The 22,006-nt window shown below is 35.9% G+C and overlaps 1 protein-coding gene and 1 pseudogene across 1 annotated transcript; both read left to right on the top strand.

Annotated features, from left to right (window-relative positions):
• Positions 1–6,057: 6,057 nt before the first annotated feature.
• LOC131657918 (uncharacterized) lies at positions 6,058–7,949 on the top strand. The gene is made up of 9 exons (XM_058927265.1): positions 6,058–6,129; positions 6,231–6,369; positions 6,462–6,619; positions 6,709–6,829; positions 6,908–7,078; positions 7,175–7,213; positions 7,309–7,406; positions 7,502–7,520; positions 7,776–7,949. The coding sequence occupies exons 1-9, from the start codon at positions 6,080–6,082 to the stop codon at positions 7,947–7,949; spliced, it is 969 nt and encodes a 322-aa protein (XP_058783248.1). The 5' UTR covers positions 6,058–6,079.
• Positions 7,950–10,045: 2,096 nt separating this feature from the next.
• On the top strand, positions 10,046–15,858 carry LOC131657917 (uncharacterized; annotated as a pseudogene).
• The last annotated feature ends 6,148 nt before the right edge of the window (positions 15,859–22,006 follow it).

Here is a 22,006-nt window from a genome sequence, read left to right as displayed (position 1 = left end):
GGAAGAGAGAATAACAAAAATAATTTAATATTTTAATATTAAAAGGTTTATAATATTACTTTCTCAATTTTTTAGAGTAATTGTTTGTTTTTAGAAGAATTTTCTCTTAAATGTTTATTATCAATTTATTTTGTTAAAATTTCAAATTACTTAATGCAACTAGAAAAGAAGTGTATGAGATAATAAATAGTTAATAAAATTATAAAATAAAGATATATTATTAAAAAAATAATAAATTTTATTTATTTTGAACGCGTGTAATTTAACTTAAAATAAAAATTACAAATAAATAGAACTTATTATTTAAAATAATATTAACTAATCATTTTTATAGCATCTCAATCAAATTGATTAATTTAGTAATTATTTATTCATATGAATATTTAATAAAGATGATAATAATTTTTTTCAAAAAGGAAAGTTTAATATTTTTACTAAATGGTTTGTGTTGGAAAAAGAAAATTTTAATTTTGATAAAAACCAATACACATTTACAAAATACAATTGTTACATTTAATTTTTTTAATTAATATGTATAAATTCCAAGTTACAGTAACATTTTCCAAACTCTTATATTCATTGGAAAAATTAACTTTGATTTCCAAAGCGATTGAATGACCTGTAAATGCCGGTGAAAAAACCGACCTGTTACCTGTTACACAAGTTGCCTCCTAGTCAAACACAGAGAACAAGACAAAAGGAGTTACTCACTCACTCACCTTTTTTTAATGTGATTCTATCATCATTACCTTATTATTTTTAGCCTTTTCCAAACCCTACTTTCAATTTCTTCTGAACATGCACACACACGCCCCATCTCTCTCAATAATCTCTCACTTTCACTTTCTCATTTTAAATAAAAAAAAATTCAATATTTTTTTATATTGATCCAAGTTTAAATATTCCAACTCAAATTTTTACAATGGTCAATGTTATTAGTATTAGTACCTGTAACACCAATTAATGTTGGTTTTACGATGGATTTATACTTTTAATGGTGATGATTTTTGAAAGTATACCGTACATGGGGAATTAAAGTGACAGAGCATAGTCAATAAAAAAAGTCATATCGTCATATGACTTGTTTATACAATCAACAAGACCCTAGAAGCTAAGCTTCGATCTCTGGTCCCAGCAAAGGAAACTGTTGACTTGTGAAGTGCAATCAACCAAATCCATGTCTCAATGAATATAAATCACCTTTAGAGGCTTCACCCCAAAAGAAATCAGCTTTAGAGACATTACTTACTGCTCTTAATTGTACCAGATGCTCATTGTACAACTTTTTTTATAACAAAATATACGCTAAATATGTTTGTCTCTTTGAGTTTTAGTTTGAGTTGAGATTCAAACTTCATATTCATATGATACTATTTGGAGATTCATATTACACTAGAAAATTAAATCATGTTAAGAACACTGCTCTATTCCATTTAAGTAGATATAAGTCAATCTATTCAAGATATTTTCCCCCCACAACCCATATAAAATCTAATTTAACTAAACATAAATAATTTTTCCGGTTGTTAATAGTAAAAAAAATAAAATTAATTAAATAATTAATGTATTCAATTAATATATAATTTAGATATATTATTTATTTAATATATTTAAAAAATTATAATAAAGACGAGAGAAAATTTTATATTTATATATATATATATATATATATATATATATATATATATATATATATATATATATATATATATATATATATATATATATATATATATATATATATATATAAGGGATGTACTATCAAGTAAGAGTATTTTTAAAATAAGAGATGACAAGAACAAATATCTACCAGTAAAATAATCGAGAGAGAAATTAATATAAATAATGTTTTATTATTAAAATCCACTAGTTTTTTGTGACTGTGTCGAAACTATACACCATTTGATATTTGAGTGCTGGTACACATGTGAGGAAATTCTTAGGTGGATGAACATTAAGGATGGCAGGCAGACCCAAACACGTGGGACCCACCCGCACCCGAATTCGAATTGATTGGGTTCGGGTGCCACCTGATATTTCGAATGCGAGTTTGGATAGTGCGAAACTCTCGTCCGAAACTCGAAATCACACCCGCTTAGATATTAAATTATATAAATACCCCTATATATATGTGTGTGTGTGTGTGTGTGTGTGTGTGTGTGTGTGTGTGTGTGTGTGTGTGTGTGTGTGTGTGTGTGTGTGTGTGTGTGTGTGTGTGTGTGTGTGTGTGTGTGTGTGTGTGTGTGTGTGTGTGTGTGTGTGTGTGTGTGTGTGTGTGTGTGTGTGTGTGTGTGTGTGTGTGTGTGTGTGTGTGTGTGTGTGTGTGTGTGTGTGTGTGTGTGTGTGTGTGTGTGTGTGTGTGTGTGTGTGTGTGTGTGTGTGTGTGTGTGTGTGTGTGTGTGTGTGTGTGTGTGTGTGTGTGTGTGTGTGTGTGTGTGTGTGTGTGTGTGTGTGTGTGTGTGTGTGTGTGTGTGTGTGTGTGTGTGTGTGTGTGTGTGTGTGTGTGTGTGTGTGTGTGTGTGTGTGTGTGTGTGTGTGTGTGTGTGTGTGTGTGTGTGTGTGTGTGTGTGTGTGTGTGTGTGTGTGTGTGTGTGTGTGTGTGTGTGTGTGTGTGTGTGTGTGTGTGTGTGTGTGTGTGTGTGTGTGTGTGTGTGTGTGTGTGTGTGTGTGTGTGTGTGTGTGTGTGTGTGTGTGTGTGTGTGTGTGTGTGTGTGTGTGTGTGTGTGTGTGTGTGTGTGTGTGTGTGTGTGTGTGTGTGTGTGTGTGTGTGTGTGTGTGTGTGTGTGTGTGTGTGTGTGTGTGTGTGTGTGTGTGTGTGTGTGTGTGTGTGTGTGTGTGTGTGTGTGTGTGTGTGTGTGTGTGTGTGTGTGTGTGTGTGTGTGTGTGTGTGTGTGTGTGTGTGTGTGTGTAAAATTTTAGGGTTTCACTTTCACCCATTCCTTCACTCTTCGTTGCCATCCCGAAAACTTCTTTCTGAAACGACGCTCCAAAGGACATATTCAGGTAATAGATCTACCGAACTTAATTTGTTTTCTCCTCATAATTTATGTCTTCGATCTCTTCGTATTTCTGCTTCATTTTCTTGACCATTGAATCGTGGATCACACACTGTAGCATTCTTGCTGGTTCATTGTTAGCTTTGCCATTTCCGTTCTCAAATTCTCCGTCTATTATTCAAAAATTTGCGTGAGTTGTGTAACTTCCTCTGAACAGTTACTACAAAAATTAAAAAAAAAATTACATAAAAGAAAAAGAAAGAAGGATTACATGTTGTTCGAGTAAGCAATTGATTTCGAATTGTTATGAATTGAGAAGATGGAGAATGGATTGGTCAAGAATTTTGATTGATTTGCTGTTGTATTTTATGTGTTTTGTTGCAAGTTCTGGTGGAAAAACTCGAACCCAACAGGTGTGGGCGTGGGTGTTATTTTGCCACCGGAATAGCCTTCGGGTTCATGTTTGGCTTCGGGTGGTGATTTCGGGTGCGAATTTGGATAGTGTGAAACGCGCACCAACCCTACCCGTTGCCATCCTTAATGAACATTAGTCATAACATTCAAGGGTGGAATCAGGAGCTTGTTTGGCTAACAAGAATCAGCAAGAGCAAAAATTGGCGCAACAAGATTGTTCAAGTGAGGTTCTAGACGAAGAACCTAGATACTATAAAGAAGTTATGAGGAGTCGAAATAAGACTGAATGGCTGAAGATCCTGAATGATGAGATGAAATATCTTCATGATAATCACACCTGAGAACTAATCAAGAAACCTCATGTGTGAAGTCAAGACTCTCTATCTATTTTGTTTTGATGAAAACAAAGTAATAATCAAATGATCATGGCAAAAGTATGGAAAAAGCCTCAATTGCATTTAATCAAATCAAGTACTCAAGATTCATCATGTGTAAAAGGTAGCATCAAAGAACTTAAGAATTATATTTTGAATACTAGCAGTGATCTTGATTAATTGAGGTATAAGCATGCAATTCATATTGATAAATTAGTGCTCAATATTTTACATAATTCAATTGCATGCATAACTCATTTATGTTAAAGTTCTCAATTTATCATGCATAAAAGTATTTGACTCAAATGCATAAAATGCTTATTTTTTTATCATGTATTGTAAAATTTATTTCTCATGTTTGACCATTTTAAATCATTTTCAAATATATTATTTCTCATGTTTCAACCATGTTAAATCACTTTCAAATATAATCTATTTACTTGGATAAATCAATAGATATCTATAATATAAGAAAATTTATGGCTCTGGAAAAGATCAAATTAACCTTTCTTCTTTACCCTCCACCTCACTGGTTTGGGGGTAAAATGTGTCCAAAATTTACTTTTTCTAACCAATGTGTACTTTTGGTTTCAACAAAAATTTAGTTACTATAAATTGTTCTATTTTTCACATGCTTTTGTAATTGGTTGTTGCAATGAGACAATTTTTTACTTTAGTCAAGTACAGATACATTGAAAAAGAAACTTTTCTTTGCATCCTTCCCCGTGCGTTTAGTCATGCTTTCTAGGCATTTTGAATAAAATCTACCAAAAGTCTCTATCTATGGAACTGTGCCCCTTTTCAGCACCTGCTGATACAACTTTCTGAACCATATTGCTGTACGACGAAAGCAATTGTTCCCCAATTTTTTTTTATATCACATCATCTTGGTTTTGCTTTCTATTTTCTCTGCCTTCAAGAACTTCAACCTGTTCTTCTCTCCTCATTCCTTCCTTGAACAAATTTCAGAACCGAAGATATGGCTAGACCGTTTGAGCAAGTGAAGGACATTACCGACTCGAAGGAGCTGTGGAAAATCGCTGTTCGAATCCATCACAAATGGACCGTTCTTTCGAAGAACAAGGAACATTTTGAGATGATACTATGCGATAAAGAAGTAAGTTTTATTTATGTTGCTGTTGTGACCCATCGATTTTAATGGTATGTTGTTTCATTTTCCGGTTATGACTCTGTCTTATTTGTTTATGTTTTCACAAGTTCTTGCTTTTTGAAGATGATGGTATACAAAAGCTAAAACAAAGAGTTTAACTCCTAGGGTTAACTTATAAATTTCAAACCCTATTTTCAAACATTCTTAACAGTACTTGGCTTTTATAAGTTCTGGTTTTGGAACCATTTTCAAACCTTTCACACGGATTTCTTATTCTGCTTTGGATATGTTTGCAAACATTTTTAACAGTACTTCGCTTTTCACTCTTTGCAATGCTTTCATGTATTAGCTACTTGATGTTTAAACACTTCATTTTTTGCATTTCAGGGATGTGATATTCAATGTAGAGTTCCTACTGCGTATAAACAAGCGTTTGATTCGGTGTTGATGGTCAATAACACATTTACAATTTCTAACTTCCAGGTATCCTTGAATGATATGTTGTTCAAACCTACCGAACACAAACTCCTATTGACTTTCACTGGTGGCACTTCTGTGACTGACATAAACAAGCATGACATACCTCCTAAACCCCTGAAGTTCACTCCTTTCGCTGAAATCCTAACTGGGAAATGGAAGAGGGATGTTTTAATAGGTCTGCATTATATTTTCTCTTTTACTAATCTACTTTTAAGCATTCAAAGATAAATATTATATATGATATATCATGATTTCCTCAGATGTCATAGGAATGGTGTCGGAGATTGGTTACACTCAAATTCAAGCTGGAAACAAGAAGCAACAGATAAATTTGGTCTTGAAGGATTTATGGTACGTATGCAATATAGGATTTTCATAACATCTCTGCAATAACATAATTTCACATTGTGTTCTTTATATGTGTAGCAATAACATCCTTAATTGTACATTGTGGGAGGGGTACGCTATGCAGTTCCATGAATTCCATAAACAAAGGAAAGATCTTTCTTCACCAACTGTTATGGTTTTGCAATACGCAAAAGTCAAAGAGGAAGGTATATTGTCTTTGCTTTTTTTTGAGGTCCACGTTTAGCTATCCATTGTCCGTATCGTGACCCTGCTTTTAAAAGTTTTTTCTGACTTTATATGTTTCATTATTCGTAGGCAAATATCCTGTGTGTGTTTCAAACACATTTAATGTAACAATGTTGCACATCAATGGTGATCTTGCTGAAATTAAGGAATTCTTTAACAGGTTTGTCGCTAAAGCATATAACTTAATTATCTTTTCATGCCAACTGCAATTCTATAACATATTTTATAATTCCTTAATAATGTATTCTTCTTTTCTGGTAGTATCCCAAAACTTGGTTTAGGAGATACATCCATGTCTCAACTGTCTCAGGCATCTGGGAACTCACAGATGACCCCGTACGACAAGTTTATGCATAAGGCTGTTGTACTCCCTCTATGTGATATTATAAAGCTGAATACTGTGCGTGTTATCCCACTGTTACAATTTCATAATTTTATGGCACTGATTATTTCATATTTTCTAACTAGACAATCTCATTATGTGCATTCTAGACCACTCAATGTGTCACCGTTGGTAAAATCAAACAACTTAAAGCTGCACAAGGGGGTTGGTATTACCTCGCATGCCATGCTTGTCCAAAGTTTGCAAAAGGAAATCAACCGCCTTATGTTTGTAGCAACGGACATTCTACGGAAACTGAAATTTTAAGGTGGCATCTATTTATTCATATGCCAGATTATTTACCTGCTCCTACTTCATAATGTCGTTAATTATTAAAGATTCATTACACTTTCATAGGTATAGAATTCTAATTGATGTTATCAACAATGGATGTCGAGCTACATTTGTTCTATGGGACCGCGAGTGTACAGAACTTCTGGAAGTTACAGCAGCTCAGATGCGTAACACCCTTCTTGAGGTATGATTGTCTGTGCTTTATCAATCCTTATTTTTTATGTATGTTGCAGGTATTCTAATACTTTGCAATTTGGTATAGGCTGGGGTAACAAACCCATTGGAATATCCTGTAGCATTGGATTCTTTGGTTGGCCTGAAATTGGGATTTAAGGTCAAATGGCAACCTGATTGGGATAACGGAACAGTTGTTTCTATATACAGGGATGAAGCTGTGATGTTAAAGCTTTTACACTCATTTGGACAAGAAATGGTATTTATAACAAACAATGTCATTATTGACAGTAGTTTTTCTCAAACGATTGTCCTTAAAAATTATATCTTAGCCATTTTCTTTTTCTTTTCACAGGCTCCATCTCCATCCCGTGAAGCTCCAAGCATCAAGCAGGTATGTCGTTTACCACTAGAACATGTTTATTTACATATCAAATGGCTGCCACTTATTATTTTTTCACATCTGCAAATGTTCTCTTCAATTCACAGCTGGATGAGAGTGTCGACGAGGCTATACCAATTGAGGACTGGACTGTGGTTGCCGTAAGGATTTGTTTCATATATTTTTATCGATTATATTCTCAGCTGTATTGGTTTTATTCTGTTCATTCACTGTGGTTACTCTTGAAATTGCATAATAACTTATATCATTATTATACTGGACTGTGTTTATATTCTGTAGAGTTTCGGACTCTCAGCAGGTAATTGATTGAGGACTGGTCTGTGGTTGCCGTAAGGATTTGTTGTTTATATCTTTATCGATTATATTCTCAGCTGTATTGGTTATATTCTGTTCATTCACTGTGGTTACCCTTGAAATTGCATAAGAACTTATATCATTATTATACTGGACTGTGTTTATATTCTGTATTGGACTGGACTATCACTGTGGTTATATTCTGTATTGGACTGGACTGTGTTTTACTATAACTTATGTTTTCCACTATTTTTTGCAGGATGCTGAAATTACATCAGAACTTAACCCTCAACCTGTTACGCCAACCTCCGCCACTAAAAGAATTGCGCCTCCTAATTCTACCGAAGATGCAGCCAGCTTTGAAATTCAGCAGGGAGACCATTCCTCCACGAAATTGAAAAAAATTATCAAGATGGAGAAAACTGCTACATGATGCGATGTTGTTGTAACGAGTGGAAAAGTCATGGATATTGTGTTATCGTTTATTTATATTGCCTTTTGTTGGGAGATTTCAAACCTTCTGTTAAAAATGAAACAAGATTGTAATGACCGCTTTTGACTATAGTTCGGTTATAATACTTATGAAACAGAAAATCTGGAACTCATTATGTAAAAACTATGTTTTATCTATTTCGTAGTGGTTTTGGATCTGAAATTTCTCCATCTATCGCCCTAATATATTGTTCTGTCATTTAAATACCGTATTCATCGTGTTTGGTGGAGTGTGGTATAATGCGTATTAGGAAATTCAAGGTTTCTTAAGGAGGTTGATGTGTGGCTGTCAAGTTGCTCATAATTCAAGCTGTCCATTTTCAGTGGCTGCACTTGCAAGCTATCACAGCCTGTGAGCTATGGCTGCTGAATAAAACCGGTGCATATAGATATTTTCTCCATGTCCCATACACCTTATTGCTGCATATAAGAATTTTGTTCTAGAAAAAAAGTCTAAACAACTGCTCCAAAGAATATACACGCATAAACACAGTTTGGGGGTGACAAACTAAAAAAAAATTAAACAAACTTATTCATTCCTATTTTCAATCTCAGCCCACAAAATTCTATGATAAGTCAAAAAAAGTTTTATCAAAATTAAAAAACTTACAATTCTCAAATGGTTCACCAGCTGTGTACCACCGCACAATTATCCAATATATCACCAACAATGCTCAAGTAGTTGTTTCTTTCATTGTTTGACTTTGTATTTTGATATCAAATCTTACTGTCAAATTCTTATTTCCACCTTTCTTTAATCACCAGTTTAGTACACTTTTTTAATATACTTATACACTCTATAGCAGTTGGATAGACACAGTAATGATGGCTACTTTCCTGCAAGCTGTCCACACCTACTATAAATACAATGTCTCTGCTTCACTTTTAGACACTGCTTCCAAGAAATATCAAAAAGCATTTTAGCTACTAAGCTGATGCATATTTCATACTCCCGCCTGATTTTCTTTTCTTAGTTCTACACTGTTAGGGAACATTTTATTTTGGTCCATATTTCATACTCCCGCCTTATTGGTAAATGCTTTTTGATACACACAATTGATATCACACCTTTGCTTGACATCAACCAGAAGTTCGTACCAGATCATCAAAAGCAAACTATTTCAAAACCAAAGAATTTACCTTCTGCAACGGCTATGAGTGTATGATTATAGTAAATGATCTATAATAAATATTGTGATTCCAAAAAGAATAGTTTTTTAGCATAAATAATACGTATTTTGATTGCATTCTGATTTCTATTAATTAGACAAACTAATTTTATTTAGCTTTATTGCAATCTATTGTTTAGTATACAATTCATACACATGTCTAAAAGTTGCTAATAATAGATATTCATTAACCATCTTGAGATAGATATCAAAATAACTCATTATTCCCAAGTTGCCCCAAAAGATTTAATTCTCCCACACATGGTTATGCTCACAAAAGTAAGTCTTGGAGTTGAAAAAATAGTTTTTATAAATGATTGACTTTATTTTCAATCAAGTGCTTCACACTCTGCAATGCAGTATGTTATATCTTCATGAATGACATAAAGGTGTATACATAATGAAAAACAATAGAATGAACAAAATGATGAGGAAAATAACCGTGATCAAACAGCCCAATGGACTTGAAGAATTAGTTTATCTACCTTGCTTTTCATCAACAGCGTCAAAGGTCTAGCAAGTAAATACAAGCATAAACATATATAACACACTTATATAATCCCCCAAGTAAATACAATGTCTCTGCTTCACTTTTAGACACTGCTTCCAAGAAATATCAAAAAGCATTTTAGCTACTAAGCTGATGCATATTTCATACTCCCGCCTGATTTTCTTTTCTTAGTTCTACACTGTTAGGGAACATTTTATTTTGGTCCATATTTCATACTCCCGCCTTATTGGTAAATGCTTTTTGATACACACAATTGATATCACACCTTTGCTTGACATCAACCAGAAGTTCGTACCAGATCATAATCCAGAATGTGAAACTAACTAACTCAAATAATTTCTAAATCACAACTTACCAATGGATTCATCACAATCTAACTCTTCAGAAACTGCTGCGTTCATGGCTAGAAAAAGACGCAGGCTAACATTGATGAACAAAAAAACAGCATCATCTACGACCAACAAAGAAAATCATAACCCGTCGCAACCGGGGTATGTCAATGTTACTCCTACGTCAAACCCGTCACTTAACAATCGGACACCTCTAACAACAACTTTACCAAACACACTTCATACGGTTTCATCTGATCGTCATCACTACGGTAGGCACAGTTTGAAGAGACCAAGGTCAGATTTTAACCAAGGAATTAATCTTATGGGTGCGTTCAACTCAGCACAACCAACTTTGGCACCTAACTTTAGTGGACCTCTTTTTAAACGGGCAACTAAATCTACTGCCACTCCACCAGATGTGGAACCAAACTTAAGTGCAAGTTTTCTCCAAAATAATACAGTAGATTCTATATCTGATGCAACTATACCACAAGTGCCTCCAAACTATGGTAGAATTCCTTTTCAAATGGATGCAAGAGCTTCTACATCTACTGCAACTGTACCACCAATGGCACCAACTTTTAATTTATCTCTTGATGAATGCTTGGTAGGAGATACTTCAACTACAGCAAATGAACCGGGAACAAGCTCCAGAAATATGAACAATGCTACTTATTCGTCAGATGACGGTTCTGAGAATTCGGAATCGGACTTTCTCAACTCTGATGAAGAAGAATGCCATGTCTCAGTAGCTAGGGGAAATCCAACTCAACAGGGTCCTATGTTTTTCAAACACCTGCCTTAACATTATTCACTTCTTTTCAAAATCATTAATTTGCTTTTAGTTAAATACTTATTTACTAACATTTCTTTGGTTTGCATATGCAGAATATTCAGATATAGGTGACCCTGTTTGGGAATGCCAGCATTGTGAAGCCTTGATGTGGTATCAAGAGCGCAAAGGCAAATCAAAACATACAACTATCCCAAAGTTTTCTGTCTGTTGCAAAGGAGGGAAAGTTGTGCTGCCTATGCTACAAACACCTCCGCCTGAATTGAATAGATTATTGTTCGATCACGGTAGTCCCGACGCATCAAACTTTCAAAGTACCATTCGAACTTACAATGCTATGTTTTCATTTACTTCGCCAGGAATGAAATTTGACACCAAACCAATCAAGGGGACAGGTCCTCCTACATTGCGGTTGCATGGTCAGACTTGCCACCGAATTGGAAGTTTGCTACCCGAGACGGGACAAACTCCAAAATATGCTCAATTATATATCTATGATACCGACAATGAAGTCAATAACAGAATCAAATGCTTCGGGTATAACTTCTGACTTTAATGCAGTTCCAAGATTGGTGAATTTTTTCATTGTTCCTGATATATGGTCATCTTTTTCATTCATTTTACAGGGACAGTGACAATATTAGAGAAACAGTGGTCGCCACCTTATTGAAAATGTTGGATGAGAATAATCCTCATGCAAAAGCTTATAGAATGGCAAGGGATTCCCTGAAAAAGAATGCATACCAGGAATTGAAGCTGAAACTTATTTCTGATCGACAAACCGATGGTCGTGTCTATAACCGTCCTACCGTATCTGAGGTTGCTGCTCTAATAGTTGGGGATATAGACTCTGCATCACAGAGAGACATAATTGTTCAGCACAGCAGTGGTCATTTACAAAGAATCGATGAATTCCATGCAAGTTACCTTGCCTTTCAATACCCTCTGATTTTTCCATATGGTGAAGATGGTTATAGACCGAATATACTCAACAAATATATTCATGAAAAGGAGGTTACAAAGCAAAATCGACAGACAATAAAAATGTGGTTATGTTTTCGATTACAAGGACGCAAAAGTGAGGCCAAAACCCTGTTGCATTCAAGAAGATTATTCCAACAATTCTTGGTAGATGGCTACGCCATGATGGAGTCGGAACGCCTTAATTGGTTGAGGAAGAATCAGTCAAAACTTCGAGTTGGAAAATACCAAAAGCTATCTGAACAACAACAACAACCTGGTCAGTCCACTCAACATGTCAAAAGAGGGAAGCGAATTGTCTTACCTTCCTCCTATGTTGGTAGCAAGAGATACATGGATCAACTCTATTTTGATGGAATGGCCATTTCCAGTGCTCTTGGCTTTCCAGACTTATTTATTACCTTTACATGCAATCCTAACTGGCCTGAAATTACCCGGTTGCTGTCGAAAGAAAATTTAAAGCCACATGATCGACCAGATATCATTTCGAAGGTCTTTAAAATCAAGTTCGACGAGCTAATGATTGATTTAACTAAACGACACATTCTTGGAAAGGTCATGGCATGTAAGTAATTATATTTGCAACTAAATGTATGCATATATATATATATATATATATATATATATATATATATATATATATATATATATATATATATATATATATATATATATATATATATATCTTTTGTTGTCACCTAATGTATGTGTATATCCTTTTTTTGAAATTTCCCTTTATGATTAACATATTGTGTTGCACATGAATTGGTGCAGTCATATATACTATCGAATTCCAGAAAAGAGGATTGCCGCATGCACACATCCTACTTTTCCTACATCCACAGAGTAAGTATCCTTCCCCGTCTGACATTGACAAAATCATATCTGCTGAAATTCCTGATCCACAACTTCATCCAAGGTTGTATCACTTAGTAAAGACAAGCATGATGCACGGTCCTTGTGGTATGGCACGCCTAAAATCGACGTGCATGAAAAACAATAAATGCTCTAAGTTTTTCCCCAAAAAGTTCAATGAAACAACCATTGTTGATAACGAAGGCTATCCTCTCTACAAGCGAAGTGCCAAAACACACTATATTGTTAAGAATGGTATATCCTTGGACAATAGATACGTCGTTCCTTATAACACAAGGTTGCTTTTAAAATACCAAGCTCACATTAATATGGAATGGTGTAACCAAAGTACTTCCATCAAGTACCTGTTCAAGTATATTAACAAAGGGTACGACAGAATCACGGCGTCCGTAGTTCCTTCAAAGAAATCGTCAAAAGACCCTGAAACAGTAGATGAAATCAAAGAGTACCTTGACTGTAGGTATGTCTCCCCAAGTGAGGCATGTTGGCGCTTATTTTCATATAAAATACACGGACGAAAACCAGCTGTAGAACGTATGTTTTACCATCTTATTGGTGAGAATACAGTCTACTATCAGGATTATGAGAGGATGGAGAATGTTTTGGAAAAACCAAGTGTAACCGAATCGATGTTCACATCATGGTTGACTGCAAATGGACAGTTTGAAGAGGCCAAAAATCTTACATATGCACAGTTTGTGTCTAAATTTGTCTATGAAAAGAGGAAGAGAGCGTGGAAACCACGTAAAAAAGGGTTTACCATTGGCAGGCTTATCTGGGTGCCACCAACAACCGGCGAACTCTATTATCTAAGAATGATGTTGATGGTCGTGAAAGGTCCAAAAACTTATGAAGACATTCGTAAGGTGGGGGAGACACCGCATGACTCTTTTAGGGATGCATGCTTCGCCATGGGTTTCCTAGAGGATGATAGGGAATATATTGGCGCTATTAAAGAGGCCAGTCAGTGGGGTTCCGGACATTTTCTTAGAAAGTTGTTCGTCATTATGTTGCTCTCTGGAACTATTAGCAGACCGGCACATGTGTGGAATCAAAGTTGGATATTGTTATCGGATGGTCTACTGCACTCTCAGAGAATTATCGCAAAAAATCCAGGTCCTTTCCAATATGCTTTTATATTTTGTAAACTGTGATGTCAACAACATAAATAGGAATTCTAATGTTCCAGTTTAATAAATTGGAAACTACACCATGCGCTTAAGGCATGATATTACTTAATCATTGTACATGTGTTCATTTACTTTTAAATTTTATTCACTCACTGCCATATGAGTCTAACATGTTTTTCTGCAAATTACTATCTTATACAACAGATTTGCAACTCACTGTGGAAGATTTGCAGAATTTAACTTTAATTGAGATTGAAACCTTACTTCAAGCCAATCGTAGAAGCCTACACGATTTCAAACCGATTCCGTATCCGAGTGATTATGTCCTTCAACAGCTAGGCAACCGCCTAATTTTTGAGGAAAGATCTTATAACATTACAGCCATGAAGAATGAATTCCAAGCATTATTCACGGCACTTACAGGTGTCTTTTTTCAACACACGCTCTAGCATAATAGTGCCTTAAATTATAATAATAGCCCTTATGACAGTTTTTGTGTTATTTGGTTTTACAGAAGAACAAAGATGTATTTATGACAAAATCACATCTGCTGTGAACAACCAAAAGGGGGGGGGGGGTATTTTTCTTGCATGGTTATGGAGGTACTGGTAAAACATATATGTGGAAAACACTCGCAACTTCGTTGCGGTCCAAACATGATATCGTTTTGACAGTCGCTTCGAGTGGAATTGCTTCTCTACTATTACCTGGTGGGAGAACAGCTCATTCAAAGTTTAAACTACCAGTCCCAACATTGGAAAATTCTACTTGTGATATAACCTATGGTGATGAATATGCCGAATTACTACGCCAAGCTAAGTTGATTATTTGGGATGAGGCCCCTATGGCAAGTAAATTTTGTTTTGAAGCTCTTGATAAAACTTTAAAGGATGTCATGAGTAGCTACGGTAACTCGGAGGAGATATTTGGTGGTAAAGTTGTCGTTTTTGGTGGAGATTTCCGACAGATTTTGCCTGTCATCCCCAGAGGGAGTCGATCGGATATTGTTCACTCTACAATCAATGCATCTTATATATGGCATTCGGTTGAGGTTTTGACCTTAACTAAAAATATGCGTCTTCATGGAGGGCAAAGTGACGAAGAAAAACGTGATATTGCTGAATTTTCAAAATGGTTGTTACAATTAGGTGAAGGTCGCATTTCTGAGCCAAATGACGGTTATGCTGATATTGAAATACCACCTGAGCTTTTAATTCAAGAATTTGATGACCCTATTGTTGCTATTGTTGATAGTACTTATCCATCTTTCATGGATAATTACAAGTCTTATGACTACCTAAAGAGTCGGGCAATCTTAGCATCAACCATCGAAGTTGTTGATCAAATTAACCGTCACGTACTTCAAATGCTACCAGGTAATACTTCCATTACAAATTTTCTAAATTTTATTCCTTCTTAAACACAATGCTAAATCATATATTGGATGTATGATGCTTACAATTACAATTTTTTGTTTTAGGTGAATCAAAGGATTATTATAGCTCTAATTCGGTTGATCGATCAGAGATACATGATAACAACATTATTGATGTCCTAAGTCCTGAATTTCTCAGCTCTCTCCGCACTTCTGGTTTGCCTAACCATCTCATTACATTGAAGGTGGGTTGCCCTATAATGCTTATGCGAAACATAGACCAATCTGAAGGTTTGTGCAACGGCACTAGGCTCATAGTTACAAAAATGGCAAATCATGTCATTGAGGCTCAAGTTATGGGTGGAAAAGGCCATGGCAAGGTTATCTATATTCCAAGGATGGATACATCTCCCTCACAATCACCTTGGCCTTTCAAGTTGAATAGGAGGCAATTTCCAATTATTGTTTCGTACGCAATGACCATCAATAAATCTCAAGGGCAATCCTTAGATTGGGTAGGACTTTACATCCCAAAAGATGTTTTTAGTCATGGGCAATTATATGTTGCGATTTCGAGAGTAACGAGTAAAAAAGGAATCAAAATTTTGATTCATGATGATAACAACAAATCCAAGACATCTACCGCAAATGTTGTCTACAAAGAGGTTTTCGCCAATATTTAGCCGGTATGATAACTCATTTTAACCTCCTTTTTTTAAAATTATATATTTCTATGTGTCATAGCCTTTTCTTTAATTTTTAACAACTTTCTTTTCAAGGATTATACACTCTTACTTAAAATTCACTTATTTCAATTGTCAGGCTTTTATTTGAATTCAACGCTTGACAGCGTAACAACGGAGCCTCCGACCACGCGAGAGTTTTGGGATTATTTTGTTCAAATTTTTCCCTTATGGAAATTATATGTAACCTCAAATGTTATGCATAAAACCATAAAATTCTGTCTCATATGAACTAGCAATGATTAAGATTCTATCATTCTGTTTTGGAAATATGCTTCATATTCTGATCTGGAACATAATATTGTGTTTTGGCTTTACAATGGTGATGAAAAAATTTCTGTTGTGGAACTTATGATTTTATAGCAATATTCAGATTACAGACAATTCAAGGTGTTACACATATGACATAAGAGAGGAGATATTAGGCAACATAAGAATTCATTAATTGTAGTGCATGTACAAAAACAATTAAACATGACAATGGCTTGATTATTTTGGACTTCTAAGCAATATTTTATACCATTACACAGGTTCGGTATGAATATCTATTACAGAGAAATAATTTGTACAGGTGGTTTACATGATTTGGATGGTACATATTTTCAATAGAGAAATGGTACTCTTTAATTCAAGAATAAAAGAATAACAACATTCTGTTGATGGACTGGAGAAGCCTAGAGATTTTCCTCCTTCTAACAATTCAAGAGTCATTAGTACTCTCCCTTTCACTTTCAGTTAGTTACCAATGTTTCAAAGGTATAGAATTTAATTGTATAGAATTTAATCTGTCAATGAACATGGTTCAATGGTATAGAATTTAATTGTAGGTAATAATAGCCTTAGTTAAATATTCTGTGTTATATGCTTTTGTTTCAAGCCTCATAGGTTTGTTAAATCTGATTTGATTCAGCAAGTTATGCAAATCTCATTTTTTTAGACTACGTATGCTAAGTCATGTTTCTAAGAGCTCATGTAATTTTCTTTTTTTTGAATAATGATAGTTGTTCTAGATATTTTTTTGTGTTTGTGTTGGTGTATCTTTCAAGCTTTTTCCAGGATAGAAAATTTCAAATGAAATTAAACATTAGTTAACCTTAAACAAACTTTGTCAGGATTTGGAATCCATTATGTTACAATGACAGGCCCTTTCTAACCCATAACACATATTACCACCTTAAGTCACTAGACTACCAACCAAAATAACACAGATTCAACTACTAATACATACTTCATATGGACTGCTTTTCATTCTTAACATCTAGACAACATACATAAACCTAATCTAACTCGGATGCCTGAACCTTCAACCTTTGATCACCATGCATTTGGTCTCTGCAACAATTTCACAACAAGTTTATCAGCAGGCCGCTTAATGCTAAACCCAAGAACATCTCTTCTTCTGAGCCTCTTTTTCTTAGCATACTCGTACCAACCCTTGCATATATACTTCTCCCTCCATTCAACCTTCCCTTTTCTCTTGGCACAACGTATGGCTACATTGTACGTGTCTCCGTTGTCTCCATCAACCACGATAATCGACTTTTGGTTCCAACGCAACCATTTCTTTGTGACTACGCGGGGAAAATGCTGCAACAGACATTAACAAAATTGCATTATGATAGACATAGATGGCACAGAGAAATTAGTTCCCCTAAAAATTTATGTACACAACTAATACCATAACATTCTTGCTTGAAATGTATCCAAAATCTATCTCCTTCTCCCATTTATATTTGCTTGCCTCTTCTTCGTCATCCGAACTACAAAAACAAGATTTCGCACAAAAAACTTAGCCGTACAACATCTATAACATTTTCACAATAACATTATAGATCTCAAATATACCTTGCATGCAGTATTGCAGATCTATAATACATCATGCAATTTGAATCAAACACAAAACATATTTCATTTTGGGAACATCATTATTTCTGTATTTGAGATTCAATGCAGGGTAACTGATGTCATGCAATCTCTATTTTTACCTGCTACTATCAGAAGAGATACTAATGTACGACCTACTAGGAATGGCTTTCTCAGTGGAAACACCAATGGGGCGATTTTTTTTCTTCCAGTGTTAACGGACTTTTGTCTTTCTCCCCGGTTTTCTTTGACACAATCGATTTCGTCTGCGTTTTCATCCTCTGAGCATCATCCTTGGTACTACTTGATGATCTGGAAAAAAAATATACATTAAGGCAACCCAATACTCAATATGTTTACAAAAGTTTTAGCTTTGTATTATCGGTCTGTAAATCATCTGACTCTCAACATTCATATGAAAAAACAAGAAACCAATATGAACTCAACTTACCCGACGAAGCTCAAGCCATCAAACTGAGACGCCTTCTCGACCAACTGTTCTTGCGCACACTGACAAACCGTTCTTGCGCACACTGACAAACCGTTCTCCGCTCTTAACAAAATACGTTTTCCTCTCACCAAATGCTTCGGTTGCTACTTTTTTGTTCCTTTCTGTGCTTAACTTATATCACTTCAATGTGGGCTCAACACCATACATCAATATTGGCCCAATAAAAAATAACCCTAAACCAATTAATGTTTAACGTTTAGAACTTTTAGAATTTTAATTCACTTCCAAAAATATGTTTTATAACCACATTTTTATTGTAACTTTTTTATTTAATATTAAATCTGATCAATATAACTCAATAACAAATAACAATATGTTGTCTTTATAACTCACATTCAATTGCAATTACAAATAATACACTTGGCTGATATTTTTGTTAACAATATATTTTGTTGAAAACTTAAATTCTTTATAACCCCTATTATAGGAATATATCAATTACAATCCGTCTTTATAAAATTAAATTTTTTTTTTCATTCTATTCTTTTTCTTATGGCTAAAGGTCATATGCGATTTAAACAATTCTTAAGTACTATTCAACAACCAACATTTATTTATTTTTTTTACTCTTTAATTTTTTAAATGACAATTTATTTTTGAAACAGCAATGCGTACCAAGGACCTGAACCCGTGCGTATGCACGGGTTTCCCGCTAGTTGCATAAGGTAGGTTCAAATATTTAGACAGTTCTTTAAATATTTTAATTTTTTCAAACATGCAGTTTTTGGTAAATTGTGGCGTTTTTAGCCCCCGTAACAGCACAAAAACGACCACAATTTACGACGTTCTGAAACAGTATCTTTATATTTGAATTTTGAAAGATGTTGCGAACTTGTTAAGTCAGGTAACCGTTTGATCCGACATAAAAAGCCCTGTACAGATTTGAAGAAAAAAAAAACACCTTTTTAACACCTTTTCATGAATCCTTTTCTTTTTAACATGACATTTGTTCATGATATTTTTCATGAATTCACCATGATTCATAAAGTTGTAATGCTCATATAAATACATGAAATTTCAAATTACATTTCACCTCTTCCATTGCAATTAACATTTTTATATTCATTCATTCTTAAAATCAAGTGTTTTGATACTTCAACTTTTATGGAGAATTTTTCTACACGTGTTCTTCATATTATTTCAGAAAAATTTCTCTCTCATTCAAAAACACTTGAGCACTAATATATCTTTATAAATTGCTTGTTTTGAAGGGAATATCAATCTTAATGATTGATACATATTCATCGATTTTATTACTCAAATATATTTCCAAATTTTGGTTATTATTGACTTGCTATCCAGGATTGTTGGAAGCAAGAGTTTTTATTATTGAGAGGATTGTTCTCATAATCAAGTTAGTAAATCCAAGAGGATTGTTCTTGGTGGTTGAAATCTTGTTGTCCAGGATTGTTGGAAACAAGTGAGTCATTAAGGGAGGATTGTTCTCTTAGTGTACTTAGTGAAAATCCAAGAGGATTGTTCTTAGTGTTTGTGTAGGTCTTGTACAAGTCACAAACAATCGTAAAATCTCTTTCATGTTGAAAGGGGACTGGAGTACTCTCAGATTGTGAGGGGAACCAGTATACATCCTTGTGTCCTTTATTTTTCTGCACTCTATTTCTTTCATAATGTCGCCCAAGATTGTCAAACTCGCGAGTCTACTTAGACTCGGAAAGGGTCCATAGACTCGACTCGCAAAATCGTACGAGTCTATGAAAAATAAAATCACTTTCAAAAACCTATAAGTTACACGTATATGACACACTCCTATATTTTTAAACTTGTAAATGCCTCATATATATATATATATGGGACGTATCAAATAAGAACTTTGGCTATAATGAGAACCGATAACTTTTAATAATAACCATTGGATTTGAATTAATGGCTCAGATTTACCTCATATGTTAAATACATATTATATAAATATCTTGTTCACTTAAACATTAATTAAATATTTTAAAATATGAGGTAAATCTGAGTCATTAATTCAAATCTAATGGTTATTATTAAAAGTTCGCAGATGTCATTATAGCGAAAGTTCTCATTTGATACGTCTCATATATATATATATATATATATATATATATATATATATATATATATATATATATGATCGTACCTGATCAGAAGAATCGTCGTAGGCTGCTCGGACTGGATCTTCTAGGAAGGAGAAGGGGGGGGGGGGTGTACCTGCAAGGTACTCCAATGCCAAAGTAAGTTGACGAGCAAAGGAGCGCAAGTACTAGCTAAGAGTGAGTAAGAATTGAATACCTGACCCTCTAGTTAAAGAGGGTATTTATAGCCCCCAGCGCTGGGCCATGATCTCGCTATTGGGTTGGATTCCCAAGCCCAACTAGGAGACTGCCAGGTTTCCTGAGCGGAAATATCGGAGGTGCGTGCATGCCCTCTGTCCTGGTTAACCGCTCCGAAGTTCCAGGGAGACGCGGTCTTTCAGGAGCCACGTGGAATCCGAGTTGTTCGGAGGGTTGAATATGAAGGAACCCTGCGCGGAGTAGAGTCCTCGGCAACGAAGGTGTTTGCGGGGTCGTCAGTGCCGAGCATGTCGGGTGCCATATGCTCCGGGGATATAGGGCAGCCGAGCATGTCTAAGGTGGGCATCCCAGGTGCGTAGGAGGGTCGTAGAGGAACGTGGGCCTCTGAGGTTTATTGGGCCGAAAATCATATTGGGCCTAACCTTGGCCCAGTCCAGAACAGGAGCCCCCCAAGTCGGAGTTTTCTGGTCAAGAAGCTGTGACTTTACCTTATGTGCGGCGTCCGGGGACCCTCGGGAGATGCTCGATGAGATATATTTCCTCGTCAAGCATATGTGCTCGGAGGAACAGCCGGTGGAGGGGCGAAACGTCGCGCGTGGGCGACACGCGCTGACGTGGCATAGGTAATAATGGCCTAGGGTCTAGGAGGCGGCGCTTGTCAGGAGAGGCGACGCTTCGCCTTCCGAGCCCTTTCCCTATAAAAGGGGGCGAATCCTCTCATTTGGAAGTTTCCATCTCTCTGTTTACCTGCTCGGCATCAGACAGGCGTTCCTCGGAAGATACTCTTCCAGATTGTTCAACGTACCGTTCGTCTACCGAGAAGCTCATCCGGTTATCATCATCATGTCTTCACGTAAGTCCGCTTCCCTCTTCGTTGCTTTATTCTTTTCCTTAGGGTTTGTGCGCTTTATTTTCGCGGTCGTCGTCGTAAACGTAGGCCGGGTCCAACGAGCGGTTGTTGTTTCCTCCTCGGGTTATCCAGGCGATGCCCGGGGGTTAGCGTGGGTCGGTGGACCAGATGATGTGGCGTTGGATCGTCGTGCCTGTTCGGATACGATTTTTCATTGTCGTGTCACGTCATTTTGCGAGTCCCCGGCTAACGGGCGTCTTTCCTCGACGAGGGTTTAGCCGAGGGCTCCGCAGCTCCTGCTCTACCCTTTCGCTTGCATTGCGGTGGAAGGGTGGATTTGATGAACTGTCGAATTCACTTTCTCCCTTCTGCGTGCAGGTGGATCTGATTCGAGCGCCAGCTCGGAGTCCAGCTCGGAATCTGACTCATGGAGTAGCGAGTCGGACGGCTCGACGGCCACTAGCTCCGATGTTGAGATCATCGAGGATCAAAATGCGCCCTCTCTGGTCGACAATGACCATGCGGCCGACTGGATAGCCGAGGAAGCCTTAACGGTCACTTCTCGATACACTGAGTCTCTAGACGGGG

The sequence above is a fragment of the Vicia villosa genome, linkage group LG3 (assembly GCF_029867415.1).
Source record: "Vicia villosa cultivar HV-30 ecotype Madison, WI linkage group LG3, Vvil1.0, whole genome shotgun sequence".
Classification (NCBI taxonomy): Eukaryota; Viridiplantae; Streptophyta; class Magnoliopsida; order Fabales; family Fabaceae; genus Vicia; species Vicia villosa.
Note: the sequence above shows the minus strand (reverse complement) of the source record. Positions and strands in the feature narration are given on the sequence as shown.